The sequence below is a fragment of the Pleuronectes platessa genome, chromosome 22 (assembly GCF_947347685.1).
Source record: "Pleuronectes platessa chromosome 22, fPlePla1.1, whole genome shotgun sequence".
Lineage (NCBI taxonomy): Eukaryota > Metazoa > Chordata > Actinopteri > Pleuronectiformes > Pleuronectidae > Pleuronectes > Pleuronectes platessa.
Window position 1 is genome coordinate 5,566,030 of NC_070647.1, and position 15,506 is coordinate 5,581,535.

At 42.2% G+C, this 15,506-nt stretch overlaps 1 protein-coding gene across 1 annotated transcript in view; it reads left to right on the forward strand.

The window, feature by feature from the left end:
• The first annotated feature begins 617 nt into the window (after positions 1–617).
• Positions 618–15,506, forward strand: part of zdhhc17 (zinc finger DHHC-type palmitoyltransferase 17) — a 29,713-nt gene continuing 14,824 nt past the window's right edge. The window contains exons 1-8 of the mRNA XM_053415042.1: positions 618–721; positions 10,085–10,188; positions 10,689–10,811; positions 11,215–11,292; positions 12,926–13,070; positions 14,035–14,099; positions 14,844–15,006; positions 15,115–15,240. Of these exons, the coding sequence (XP_053271017.1) occupies positions 659–721; positions 10,085–10,188; positions 10,689–10,811; positions 11,215–11,292; positions 12,926–13,070; positions 14,035–14,099; positions 14,844–15,006; positions 15,115–15,240 (867 nt within the window). The 5' untranslated portion in view covers positions 618–658. The remainder of the gene's footprint in view (positions 722–10,084; positions 10,189–10,688; positions 10,812–11,214; positions 11,293–12,925; positions 13,071–14,034; positions 14,100–14,843; positions 15,007–15,114; positions 15,241–15,506) is intronic.

Below are 15,506 nucleotides of genomic sequence, written 5' to 3' on the forward strand. Positions count from 1 at the left end.
CTATCTATCTATCTATCTTTCTATCTATTTGAGAAAACTCTTTATCTTCTAACAAACAAATAATAGTTCAAACTGTTCAAATGTTCAATATTTGTTGGTTGCCTAACACACCTCTGAAATAGCCAACAGGCAATGTATGAAAATATAATAGCAAGACGTAAATCATTCTAACTTATATATAAACCACACATAAGAACAGTAATAAAGCATATTGAGTTTCATTTGAGGTAAAATCTTCACCGCAGATAAACCAGGTAGGATGAACAGGAAGTTTTCTAACTCCAATCCGCACCATAGAATTTTTATAAAAAGCTCCAGCACGCAAACAATATAAAGTGACATTTTGTTGTTGAACCGTTTGAGGAGGACCCACTAATGACAAGGAGTAATTCTGAAGTCGCTCCAGAGCAAACAGCCCATAATAAACAGTCTGGTTTAGAACAGGTAGTGCACAAGTAGTTTATCCTGTAATGTTCATTAGATCTCCTGGTAGCATGATGTGATTATGTGACCTTCTGTGTGATGAGACCTGCCCTTCATCTCTCACATTTTGACAGCTCCTCTCTCCTCCTCTCTCCCCCTCCTCCTCCTCCTCTTGTTTTGTTTCTACTACACAGCCTCCTGTTTCCCACAATGCTCAGCGGACATCACCACCAAGATGGCCGACGCTATGGAGGAATATGAGAAAGAAGCTGGCTGCGTCCCCATTCTCCATCCCGAGGTACGCTGTGTTGACTCCCCGCCGTCACGCGCACACACGGGCACACACCGAACGCGTCTCGCCCGGTCCGTGTGTGGCGGGGTTTTGTCGTGCGTTGTGTTTTTCTCGGTAAACTGCGATGCCCCCTGCAGAAGAACCACCGGTGGGGGGGTGGCAGGCAGGCAAGCAGGCAGCTATCTAGCTAACGATGCTAAAGGTGCTAACGCTAGCCCCCCTCCTCCTCCTGCTGCATAGCAAGCAGACGCCTGGCAGATGTGTTCGCGTTAATGTCCCCGTTAAGCTCGGTGGTCTTCGCCGCTGTGGCGACACCGTGTCAGTGGCAGTGTGTGCGTGTGTAACGGGGAGAAGGCACCGTTAACGCTTAATCCTTGCAGTCATCCGATGTTAGCTTTTTTAGCTCAACTGCCTGTGCACGGCAGGCTTAGCTGCGCTGCTGTCCACTGGTGTCAAATATGTAAGCGTACATTAAGCTGCCGCGGTGGTGCAGTCTGTTCCGCTTAGATCACGGTAGCAAACAGGGATGTTGATTAATGTCTTATTTTCACTGTCATGTCAACCCCATTGGTTTCCTACCATGACACCCCCCTCTCCCCCCTCTCCCCCTGCAGGTCCACCCGGCTGGGATTGCTAGCAACGTTATCTGTCAATTCGTCCTGTAGCCTCTGTTGTTTCTACATCGCGCATGTATTTAGCAATGCTTGCTTTAAACGTACCGTGCACCCCACGCTTTAACAGGTATATATATATGCTGAAGTAACCATAAATGCTAACATCTGCCATGTTAGCCTCACGAGAGGTGAGGAAATAATTAGAATTGCGGCTAAATAAGGTTCATTTCAACAAAGGTAGCTTCCCGACATATGCTAACCTGACAGGAGTGCTCCTCTCTACATCAGGCCAAGTCATCGTTTTGTATTATGTTCATATATGCCTTTTATACGATAGTATCTTGTATCAGATTAAAATGTATAGGCCTTAACTTAATATCCTGGTTGTTATTATCCTTGCCTGCCGTATGATTTAAACATCAAGATGAGCTGAGTTTAATACGGTTTGTTCCATTGACAGCTGACTTGCGGTTTTACCACCAGTCCTGTCCTGCTGGTTGGTTTGGAGCCAGATGGTCAAATCGGCTAATCTACCTTCAGCGTCGGCCTGTAATTGTCAATAATGGCCGTGAAGGGGTGCAGCTCACATGATTCCCTTCTATCAGTCCCAAGGATGCTGGCAGATGGGTCATGTACCCTAAACGTTCATATAGCTGTTTATTAACTGGACTTTTGGCCGTTGTAAGACGAGAGTGCCACCCACACTGCTTTACATGATAGGTCCAAGACTTAAGCCCAATTCATGCTTCTGCGTTGAAGCTAAGCTGTACCCTTTGTGGAGATGTAACCCTTTGCAGAGCCCTACACTGCACCCTGACGTGCACCTCCCCAAAAATGTAACTATACCACTAGCATTTCTGCGGTGGAAGTGCAGAGCTACTCACACACTACTAAGAACTGCTATGAATTATCAGCCCCTTACGTAGGCGACGTGTGGATTTACAGCGTAGCTTCGATACAGAAGAGTCATTCAGCCTTTACTCGTATCTTAACCTCAATAGAATTTGACATCAGTCACTAACTCACTCTCACTTTTGCCATCAGGCCCTCTTTGGCAAAAGCACTGGACCTGTAGCCATATAGGCACGAAATAAAGCCTCTTTTCCACTGGTCAAAAAACCCACTAGCACCTGCTAACGTGGCTTTTGTCTGCAATATATATAATATATAGTATACACAGGTTTTCATCTGCTTAAACTCCGATCGCCAGTGATGGAAACATGACACCTGTATGAACATGCTAATTTCATCATCATTTTGGTAATTTAAGATTTATTTATTGATCCCAAACACACGACATGCAGAGTAGGGAAATTTGTCTTCTGCTTTTGTCCCATCTGGTGAACATCACAGGACACACAGAGCAGTGGGCAGCCATGCACAGCGCAGATGTTGGGGGAGTAAGGTGCCTTGCTCAGGGGCACTTAGACAGTGGGGGTAGGGAGAGTGCTCTTTGGACTTTGGAACAGATCCGGGTGTTGTCCTGCCAGGTATGTTGTACTGTCACCGCGAGGAATCGAACCAGCCCGATGGCCGTAACTTTCTGCCCATAGTCCAATTATTCTGCCACTAGTCCACCGCCTCTCCTAATCATCATGTAGCTGATGCTGCACTTTTTCTGCACATTGTTCTTACACACATTTAACTTTCAGGCATATGTGCATAAAGGAGCTTGCATACTTTTTTTTTAACTAGGGAACAACATGCAATAGTGATTTGTCTTTTCTCTCCGTATCATGCAAATTGTAACACTGGCAAATCATTGAGGTGAGCTTGTCAGCTTTCAGCACGTTGGTGGTGTCGAACATGAATCTCCAGGGATAACAACTTAAAGACAAACTCCTACTTACAATGGAAAAGGAGGCAATCCCCTCTTTTTGTCAAGTTTATCCACATAGAAACACAAACTTTGGTATAAAAGAGGTATTCTTGCCATCTTGCCTCTAACACAGCACCTTACTGTCCGTCAATGTTTCATGTTGATGAGATGTTCTTGATGGTTACTGTTGCCATTATTATTGTTTAAATATGTGTACTGTTTGCTAGGCGTTGCTCTGTTGTGTGTTTCATAGGACATTGTTTGTAGGGGTGAATGGGAACGTGCACTGTTGATAAACAGAATTTTCCCAATTCGTTACAATAACTAATTTAAGAGTTCCACCACAAAATGTTTTATTCAAACATTTAAAGAGTCCTGTTCACACATTGTGCCAAGATGAAACTGTGGTTGTTGCCACATCATGATCTGTCATACTGCCACAAATATACTTACTTCCATTTGAGCACTCGCTCTGTGTTCATAAATAATCCTATAATGGGGGGGAAATGTGGTCAAATTAACCATAACAGCTGCACTTGTGTAAACAGGCACCGTATGCTAATCCTGTCCTCTTGTCAGTTTTGTTTTGATTTTCCCAAAAGAGAAGAAGAGCAGACAAAGGAAGACACTAATTTGGAATGTAATCCTCCAGCTCATTATTCACCAAGGCTTTTGATTATGAGCAGAGATTAAGCCACATTATTTTTGGAGATTATGAGACAATTATCTCACTTAGTCCAAGTTTCACTGCAGAATCTATCACTTTCAGTCTGAAACGGTTGAGTTGCATTCACGACAACCTTAACAGTTGATCTGAGTCGGTCATTCTATGTCATCTCTCAGATTTGGTGTAATGCATGCTGGAGTTATCTTGGTTTTGTTTGAAAGATTATTTGATTTAAATTATTATAAACACACATCTCTCTCGTTGAGAACTGAAACACACTTGTTGCACTTTGGTATTAAAATATTCAGTAATTTTACTGTATAGTAATGAGATTGTGACTGTACTGACCCCTGCCATATGCACAGATTCTGTTTGAAACATTTGTGCACTTATTTTTATTTCAAGGTATTCTGAAAACTACAAATACACACATGGAAGTCATCAAAGTAACTGTAGATAACAACTTCCTTTATGGAAAAAAAAAAAAGCAAATCCTTAAATAATTCTATTACACAGTGTAATGTGAGGAAATACATGTACGATTACTGGTTTTCTCCTATCGTGTCCGCTTGTGTGATAGATAACATGCTTCCTCTCTCTGGTACAGTAACAATCAGGCCTAGACTAACACAATCAGCTCTTGGTCTTTGCTGACTTATGTGGAAACTCGGCTGTTATAAGATAGGAAAGATGATTTCAAGCTGTTCTTTGCTGCCTTGATAGAGGGAGTTATTGATAATTCCTTCCATAGTTTTGTTCAACTGGATGTCATAGTTTGAACTATGTAAAGATGACACAACAGCTCCCCAAAGGTGAAGCATAAGTGTCTCGACTGCCACAAAGTGTTTGGCTGTAGTATAGGTCCTAAATCTTTAGGTTGTAGTTCTTATCACACTGATGTACGACCAAGAGCACAATTGTCCAGTAAGTTATTCGTTGGTAGGAAATGGCGCATACCCTGCCTCCAAATGCGCAAGATGGCTTCGCTTATATCCTGTGACGACATGATGTCCATCTTTATGTACAGTCTATGGTTGGACCTGATGTTGACGTTTGAGAGACATCAAACCGACTTAAGTCTCATCAGTCAGGATTCAGTATTAGAGGCTGAGCCAGTGCCTGGAAAAATACAGTAACAGAACCTGTCATCTGAAGTTTAATACACACACACACACACACACACACACACACACACACACACGCAGCAGCAGAATAATGCTAATTTATTTTTCAAAAAAGAAAAAAAAATACCTCTGATGGTACAGCATGTTGAATATTAGTTTTATTATTATGAATTTGAGTTTTATTATCCATTTAACCCCTGTTGTCCAGTCGCCTCAGTTATTACTGCAATAAATACACAATTGCAATAGAGAAACAGACATTTTTTATTTTTGGCACTTAAAGGCAATAAACACAAGAACTCCACTTGTGCTCGTGCTTTCTCCAAAGCATATTTCCTATTCTCCAAACTGTCTTCCATTCATTGAGAGGTATCGCATCCTCCAGCGTCTTTAAATCATTGTCTAGAAGCTCTGACAATATGACCTTTTGGATGCACATATACCTGTCATGTTGAGGGATTTGTCTGATTGGCATATAGCTTCTTCATAAATGTAGTTTATTTTTCTGTTTGTGCCTACACAGGCTTGGCTTTAAGCTGCTCCTCCCTTCAACATGATGCTGCCTGGTATCTGGGTCATGTCGGAAACTGAAGTGAGAGCAGAGTGAGGCTGAATGCACAACACCTGAATTAGAGCATCTGACCTTGAATTTCAGAGGCCATGCACTCTTAGTTGAAAAATGTTGAAAACAAACTTTTCCTATTTTGAGGAACTGTAGGTTTATAACCTCCTTCGCTTCGAATCAGATTTGAAATTGCAAATCAGTTTTCTTGTGCAAAAGGGACAAATAGGTTTGGGACATGGTCAGGCACTGGATTTCATTCTTGGTTGTGGTGCAAAGTGGGAAACGCACGTTCTGTTGGCGTGGAGCATTCTCATCCCCCCCCCGCTTCCTCCAGATCTGTGGATGTAAACTGTGCTTCGAATATTGAATTAGTCCCTCGGAATGGATCTAATTTCTGCCTGAATCTGATTGTGAGCTTTGGGCACAGCCAGCACGAGGAGGAGCACAATAGCAATAGCAAAGTCTCAGCAAAGTATACATTACTGTTGCAGTTAAGAAACGGTTATAGTTATAGTTGCTGTGAATACTCCAGACTGAAATCTACCTAAATGTTGGTCTTAAATAGGGATGTCGGGATTAACCGATTTTACCATAACCGCCGTTTCATAATGTCAAAGTTTCATAACCGTAACTACTATATCTAGCTATGGTGTCCTGCCTCTCGCCAGCCACGTAATTTTTGTGGCTTGTTTGTGCGAGCCACTGAAATGTCAGTTGAGAAGAGGGAACCAAACTAAACAGCTTTATCCCCACCAACGCTGTCGGAGCAGTTCACAGTAAAAGGAGAAATTCCTGTTTACTTTCGGTTTCTGACCAGCCCCCCTCCTCGCTCTCTCTTCCTATTAACCATTATAAGTTTAATTCACACAAAGTCACTGACCAACCTTCCACAAAAAGGTAACTAAATAAAAGAGCTTACATAAATTACTTTAAAATAGCCGTTACACTATCAACAAAAAACTGGATTTGGTTTATGATAATAATACATTTTGTTTTGTTTATTTCCTATACGCTATATTATAAGCTATATATTGCTTGTCGTGTGTCTTTTCCTTCTATAGTATCGATGATACTGAAAACCTTGAAACAGAGATATTTCCAAAATCGTCCTATCGTGCCATCCCAAGTCTCAAACTAACGATTGTTAATGTTTATTGTCCTGTGGCTCTGAATAATTCTGCTGTAGTAAATTTACAGGAAAAAAGTGCATTTGCAGAGGTCCTGCTGTCCACCATTTTTAGCTCAAGGCACATGACCTCCCACTCCCCAAGGAGAAGTCGCCATATGTCCCACTGACCAGCTCCATCGACAAAGACAGGCCTGCTGCCTCTCTGAACAGAGGATCCAATCTAAAATCAATGGGTAGCACAAAATGCCTAACATGTTTTAATTGATAGTATCGTTACTGCCCTCTCTACAGTTGTATGGGTTTCCAGTCATAATTAAGAGGTGAGAAAGTGCACAAACTGCAATTATCACTGCAGTTACAAATGCCATCATTCCCACTTTTAAGACGGCAGGAGGGAATGAAGAGAGGGTACAGGCCAGTGTGATTGACAGGGGGGGTCAGAGGTTATCTCCATGGAGGGCTAAGATGGAGACAGTTACTTAACATCTGGTGTCTGGGGGTTTAGAGTCCTCCTACCCTGTCCCTCGACTGACAGGAAATCAGTTTCCCTCCTTAATGGCGGGATCACTTTCCCTCAGTTTAAAGTCCTAGTTACGGAAGAGTCCCGGAGTTCCACTTTTTCTATTTGCCAGCCTGTAGGAAGGAATAAGGCTCGGCTCAGTCACGATCGTAATCGAGTGACTCTCCCTCGCCCACCTTTTCTCTGGCAGTTAAACTCGTCTGAATAGCACACTGGGCCGTTGAAACAAGTCGTATGGATTCGTAAAATGACCAAATCTTGGCAGTGAAAGGTACAAACACCTCCTACCAGCTTTGACACGTTTAAATTACAGGAATAGAAATACAAGCTGGTCACCTTCATCTCCTCCTCCTCCTCCTCAGTCTACTGTACTCTCAAAAATACAATCCCCTCCACTGCTATTCGTGACATAAAACGTTGGGCATGCCTGTGGTGGTCACACAGAAACCTTATGTCAGTTTTAGTAAATGGCTTCCATAATTCACCTTATCTTAACGTGCATAAAGTCATACTTGGAATGAGCGATTATCAAATTAAGACGTGGAGTATTCTGACTTTAATAGCAATATCTTGACATATGTATTCGTCTTAATCACAGTATAACGTCCTATTGGGAGTTCTCACAGCATTTTGTGACATCGACATAAGACATTTAGCAATTGCTTGACGATGCATATAACCTGGATATATGTGCAAACATTTTTTGAGCCATAGTATTGCTATGATTAAGTCTTGCAAAAAGCATGTCATCGTTTTGTTTGTCTTTTAACCGTGGTTTCACACTGATGCATTCAGCTACAGCTGGCACTAAAGCACTAAGACTTCCTGGTCGGGAATATGGATGTTAACCATGCAGGGTTTGCACTTCAAAAATCAGCCCTGCCTAATGTTTTAGGATGAAGGAAATTTACTCATCATGCTTGTTAACCCCATAGGAGACCGTGGGTTAAGTTGAAAAGCCATTTTCAACTAAACCTGTACAAGGAAGATCTGCAGAGTCCAGGGCATGTCTGAAAGCAGCTAGTGTGACAGTGGAGGAACCAGGAAATGGAATTCAACCATCATTCTTTCCTATATTTGCATGTTTGTCTTTCCTACATTAACATGCCACAATGACAATGAAAGAAGGCTTGTTGTTGATTTGTTTTTTAATACAATGCAACTCGTAGTTTAATTTAATCACATTGTTAATTGTTAGTGGGTTGATGGACATTATCTATACATTTCTCAGCCGGAGTGGGAGTTTAAAACACAGCCTGTTTGTATTAGATTTTCCCCTTGCACCTTATCCATCTTGTTTCCCCGCCACCATTCCCCATGATGTCAGAGATGCTGGCTCAGCATATCCCCCGGGCGCTGTAGGGAGGCCCAAGCTAAACTCGGATGCAGGATGGTACAGCTTGAAATCTCTGTGGCCCTGAGCTCTCAGTGCGGGCTGCCCATCAGCTCTGCACAAGCCTGCCATGTCCTCTGCCCCCCTCCCCAGAGGCTGCCTCTGTATTCCTCATCGTCACATAAATGAAAGTAGCAGCAAAGCCAAAAAGGCTCAAAGGGCCTGCCTGAAAATAAACAAAAAGATTGGGCTTGAGTCGAGGTTGATTGTCGCAGAAATCCCAGTTTTGACTCTAACTCTACAGAAATTGTTATTTCAATTTCTGTGTGGGTTTAGTTTGTAGAAATAAAGTACTGGTTACATGTTTAACTCTGTTTAATTGTAAATAGACTGTATTTGTATCAAGCGTTTCTCATCTTGATGACCATTCAAAGGATAGTGTACCACCCGCCTTACCTGCTGAGCCACACTCGTGTCAGCTTCCTTCCACAAAATCCGATTCTCAGAAGCCAGTGTGAGGGCTCTGTGTTTACCAGATGCAGTGCTAGTTTCTGAGTAATGAAGGCTAGTTGTGGTTTCTTTGGTGTTACTATCGAGGCAATTGAATGTGAGTAGCAGAGTTGCCACATCTGGGTTTAAAGGCTTCTTTTTAAACATGAACAACGCAGCGGTGGAATTCTCTGCTCAGACGCACTCCCCATCAGCAACTTATCTGGTGGATTTTGGTGAGGGGTGGTGCAGCAAGCAGAGACAGGATGTAAGGTATTAATTCAGCTGCAGAGATCCCCGGTTTTTGTTTGCAGCACATTGACACCGGCATCGGCTCTTATCACCACAAGCTCTCTTGGCATCTTTTTCGGTGTCTTCCAAATGGAATACACTCCTTTTCATTCTGAGATATTAGTTTTTTTTTTTTTTTTTTTTTTCCGCCTGTCGTGTGAAAAACTTCATCAATAAAACCAGGGGGATCTCCTGCTGTGTTCTCACATCGGCTCCTCCTGAGTTTTGTGCAGGCTTTATGCGAGGGGAGAAGCTTCACAGAAATGCTGGAGGCTCTCACTCGGAAATTTGCGTTCTGGATGATCTCTTGAGTTCCTTCCATGTCTGAAAGCTAGCTATTATAACACAAACAATCTCTATTGTGGTGTTTTGTCTTGTTGATTCATTCTAGAGCTGTTCACATGTGCTATTGCTCTTTCTCTCAGTAAATCATTGACAGCAGACCCGTCTCTCAAAGTCGTGGGCATCGGGGAAAAATCCTGATAAATCGGTGGCTCAGTGAACCGGCAAAAAATCCATAGAGTCCAGTCCAGCAGGACACCCAGAGCAGTTACAGCCACATATACAATCTAATTCTGTGGGAAACACTGTGCCAATTTATAACCTCATGTAATTGAGTAATTGTTTTGATAAAATGTCAATCACAATTTCTCAGGTCATGGGGATGTCTTGAATTAGGTTACTTTGTGTGACTAACAGTCTAAGACCTCAGGATGTTCTATTTGCTGTCATGTGTTGCAAGAAAAAACAGGGAGTGCTCACTTTTGACAAACTTTGTACTGGCCTTTTCTGAATCCTGCCTCTCTCTGTCTTTTCAGGAAATCAAACCCCAGAGTCATTACAACCAAGGCTACAGTGAGAATGTCAGTCGTAAAAACCATGTGGACGACTACAGCACCTGGGACATTGTCAAAGCCACACAGTGAGTGGATAATATGTACATGTGTGTTGTCAGAATTCCTACTGTTTTGTCACTGGGAGGTGGACATTGTTTACGACTTACAATTTATTGGCCTAATTAAAGCAGCAGCATCTCTGGAATCAACATGTGTACTCATTTATAAAAGTTGCCAAGCTACATTAATTTTAAATCCGGAACCACCACTTTGTTTTTGACTGTGGTTTATGATTCAGTCTGTGCTAAAAAAAGAAGTCACAGGCTGGTGAAAGAATTCCTGGGTGTGATGAAAAGAAATGTGTAGATGTGTGCCTGATAAGACAATGAAAGCTTTGTCTGACTTGTTTTGATTCGAGGTTTGGGATATCCCCCATTTAAGATGTTGTTGTGTTGTTTCTCTATGCATGTGTGCATTTTGTCAGTGTGTCTTTATGTTTTATTTGCTTCACCCTGTACTTATTCGTGTATGCACACATATTTGTCTGTGAGGAGACCTTAATCCCACCCCCACTCCTCTTCCTCAGGTACGGCATCTTCGAGCGGTGCAGGGAGTTGGTGGAGGCGGGCTTCGACGTTCGGCAGCCTGACAAAGAAAATGTTACCCTCCTCCACTGGGCCGCCATAAACAACAGGATAGACTTGGTCAAGTGAGTCACCGCTATCGTGTAGGATGTTGACGGTGGTTGTAGCTTTGAGGTTCAAGGTTTTCAGGTTGTTTTTCAAGGGTTGTGAGTCTGAACACTGAACGGGTGTGAGTTATAAAAGTGAAACTCAAAATTCAGTATCGGTTAGGCTGTAATCTCATACGTCCTGTATGAATCCACCAAACTTCCTCTCCTAGCAGTTAGTTTCACCAGATCTCTCTGTGTCTAACATCCTTCTACTATTTCATTTCCTTGTTGAAAAAAAAAAAAGCCAACAGTTTAAAGTGTTTATTAAAGTCTGCACCAGTTTCACATCTCACAACCAGATTAGATTCATAAAAAGTGTTCACAATCTTGTGTAGATGTAAAACAAAGTTAAACCTGATAATTGTGTTCTTGTGTGTAGATACTACATATCAAAGGGAGGCTTAGTTGACCAACTGGGAGGAGACCTGAACTCCACACCTCTGCACTGGGCCACCAGGTAACAGAAACTCACAACAGATAACACGTCTGCCATGTGATCGTCACATTTCACCCTGGGCGTGTGTTCACCTTTTTTGACCTGACAATATGCATGTTTCTCTATTATCTTTGTTCACAGTATTGTAATTGAAATGCTTCTTTTGATTCATATATTTTCCTTGCGATGGTCCAAAGTTATAACAACTGAATCTAAAGCTGCTTTATGCACTGAATCCTGCACATTTTCCTGTAATTTTCCAGTAAGAATGCAAACCTCCGTCTCAGTCGCTCTTGGGTTATTCCCTAAACGTTTCCTGCCAGCCCTGTTGTAAAAACTCTGGAACATGTCCAAGTGAGCCCATGTGAGAATACAGCAGGACAATTCACACCAACAAGTGGGCGTTCTGAGGACGTTTCTAACCCATGAGGGAGGTGCAAATACTTCAGGGTGAAACAGAGGTGCAATACAAAATATCAACTTGGAAAGACAATGAGATTTGATTTCCTGCCTGCTCTACCCAGACGACACCACCCACCTGAATATTTTGGACATTTTCTGGAGTTTGTTGGTAAACAGCTTAAGAAAGATATATTTTAGCCTCTCGTCCAGTTGATAGTCCATTGTAGGCTTATTTTAGCATTGACGCAATCGAGCAGTGCAAAGTTAACTGTTACCACTCATCAGCGCGGTTGTTTTACTAGTAGAACCTCCATCTGATTTGGGTAGTCTGAAGGTGTTTTTTTTCCCCCTTCTTTTTTGTAACGATCACTCAGTTGTGCTGTAAACTGAGGTGAAGGGACTGGTTGCAGGTGATCCGCAGTCGCCACTGTGACCCCCAGTTAGCAGACATGGGGGGGACATGAAGCTCCCTCCTCCTGAATTATTAATCGGTTTGACAACAGGCATAGGAGTCCTGTGTCGGTGTCCACCCCCCCACATCCCCTCCACCTACCAATGACCTTTAAATGCCCCTCGTCGACTCTTGGCTATATGACCTCAGTTATTCATGCACTTAACAGAGCTAGCCGTGTTGGGTGTTACTGGCTTTGTCTACTCGGGTATACACACAGCAAATTAAGGGTTTTGTGTGGTGAAAGACACACACACACACACACATAGACACACACCTTCTTCTCTCTGTCCTTTTTCCTATATTGTCCCGTGTGGAGAAGTATACATTGCAGACATGGTTAGTAATAAAGCTACAATTTGAAAGGCTCATATACTGTTTGCGATAAAAACATGCAAATCCCAAGGGAGACATTACATAATAAGACAGGACAGGTCTCTCATATAATGGGCAGATATAATGGTTTAATAGCAGTAAAGGTTTTATAAGAACTGATGAGAAAACCCTGATCACCCAGTCTTACAACTATACATCTGTCTGGAATTTCAGTACTTCTGGCACCAATTCCACTTGGAATAAGGACTAACTAATAACATATTAGTGGTCACAGACAGAGGTCACTGTGACTTCATAAAACATGTTTTTGGCCATAACTCACAAATAATGAGAAAATACATTTTTTAATTAAATATCTTGTTTGTTATTTCTGTTATTTGAATTCCCCCAAAGTCTTCACGATATATGAAACTGATATGTACTGGAGTAAGCCATCTTTCTAAATCATTGTTTGTCTTCTTCCAGACAAGGCCATCTATCCATGGTGGTGCAGCTCATGAAATATGGCGCCGACCCATCTTTGATTGACGGCGAGGGCTGCAGCTGTGTCCACCTGGCAGCCCAGTTCGGCCACACCTCCATCGTAGCCTACCTTATCGCCAAGGGAGCGGTAGGAAACACTCTTTCCAGAAGGCTGAAGCTTTGTCTCTTGTCAGTAGGGGTGTAACAGTACACAAAAATCCCGGTTTGGCACTTACCTCTGTTGAGGTCATGGTTCGCTATGTTTTCGGTACAGTAGAAACAAGGAACAGAAAACTGATTTTTAGTTTATTTTTATTCAACCCTGGTTAATTAAAATATAATATGTAATCATTATTACATATATTATTTAAAAAAATAAAATCTTCAAAAAATGTAACCGTCCACATAGTTTGCAGAGAGGGTGTGATGCCCTGCTGGTACCAACCATGTCATCACTCTGTTGATGCCGTTTCCAAAGAGTTGACATTGTGCCAACAGCTACATATCAGATAGCAGTTGTGCAATGTTGCCATACGGCTTTTGTATGATCCACTCGTTGTTGTACGTCGTCATTATAGTGACTGCTACACTGAAGTTTTCCTACACAGTGTACTTAAATGATGAGGGAGGATCTTCACACTCTTGTTTGTCTGTGGTCGCTCTGACCACGAGCCTACAGCCCATCAAGTCCTTCGCTAAAGTTGTACCTCAGAGTTTGAGACGCACAATAAGTTCCACCCGTGGACTCGTTACTTTTGGTTCGGTACACGTGCGTACCGAACCAAAAGGCCTGTACCGGAATCTTTCACTTCGATTACATGTACCGTTACACCCCTACTTGTCAGTAGGAACAATTTAAATGGATGAAATGGCCCTTAACACAACAGCAAGTGTAGTTGTCACTCTACACAGTTTCCTCAAATGTTTTTATCCCTGTTTATCTGTTTTTGTTTGGCCTTTGTGAGCCACTTAGGTTCAAGGCTGTGCTTTGACAGAAAATTCTACCGTTGCTCTCCATCAGGGGGAGCCCGATCACCTCTCTTGTATTCCTGTTGCCTCTCACTTGCTCCTCAGCTTTTTCAGCGTGTAACTGAACCTTCCCTCTCTAACAGGACGTGGATATGATGGATCAGAACGGCATGACTCCTCTGATGTGGGCGGCTTACAGGACACACAGGTGTGCAACACTTACATTTTGAAGTCCACTTAAGCCCATGTACAAGCCGGAGCATGTTTCTGCTGACGGCAGACACGCACGGAACATTCTCGTGTGAATGAGCAGTAATTCATTAGACAAACTGCTGACCGAGGGAAACAAGTCTCAGTCTTGCTGCTCTGCTCTATATGAATAATCCTGACAAGCTATTTTTCTCTGATTTATATATTCAGCAATTAAATTTACTACAATAGTGGTTAATTAGCTGATTAAAATGGAGATGAAGAATGATGTAGAAACGTCTTGAGTTTTGTAAGTGAAAAATGCATTGAAAGAAAGGACAGTTTTCATGTGGCATTTTCTTTCTAGCACATGGAATTTTCTTTTTACGTCTGTTATACATCTATTGTTGACCACAGACTTGTATTTGTTTGGTTAGGTGGGTTTCTTAACCCTGAGTGAGTATCACCCACTGGAAGAACAGTAACTTAAAATGTAGGGAAAATGTGTTGGTACTTTAAAAACTGAAATTGGAATATTGTTAGAACTAACAATGTCATGACATGTTATAGAAAACAATATACAAGTATTTGTATTCTACTAAACTTTTTTTTTTAAAGATGGTGATGTTTTAAATTTTAAATCCCTTATGGAACAATCAACTTACCTGCATTAATGGGTTTTAAATCCATACAAATTGCACAGTCATCTCATTAAGTGGATTTCATAACTCAATTTGACTTGATTTCTGCCTCTATGTGATAGTGTGGATCCCACCCGGCTGCTACTAACCTTCAACGTTTCTGTCAACCTTGGGGACAAATATCACAAGAACACAGCGCTGCACTGGGCAGTGCTGGCCGGCAACACCACTGTCATCAGCCTGCTATTGGATGCCAACGCTAACGTTGATGCACAGAACATCAAGGTAAATTACTTCCTCATGTCTCTGTACTCTGTCCTAGCTGTTTCATGCTGGTAATAGTTAGTTCTGTGAGGCTACCAGTGCACAGACTTGTCTTCTGTCCCTTTTCAGGGGGAAACGCCGCTTGATCTTGCCAAGCAAAGGAAGAACGTCTGGATGATCAATCACCTACAGGAAGCGCGGCAGGCAAAAGGCTACGACAGCCCGTCCTACCTAAAGAGGCTGAAGATGGACAAGGTACACACACACACACATACACACACATATAAGAGAGTCACAGAGTCACTTCTTATCAAGTCTCACTGTGTAAACAAAAAAACTAAAAAAAGTTTTGATGTTCGTGGGGAAACCTTACATTTTCTATCTCAGTTGAAGCGGACATGCTCAGACCAGCTTGTCCAGGTTGAACTTCTTTGCATCCCAAGTGCAACAGCATGCCTGGGGTGGGTAGTGTGTCAGACTATCAACAGTTTCAGGAAGTAGATGGTTCTTTAAATGACCTG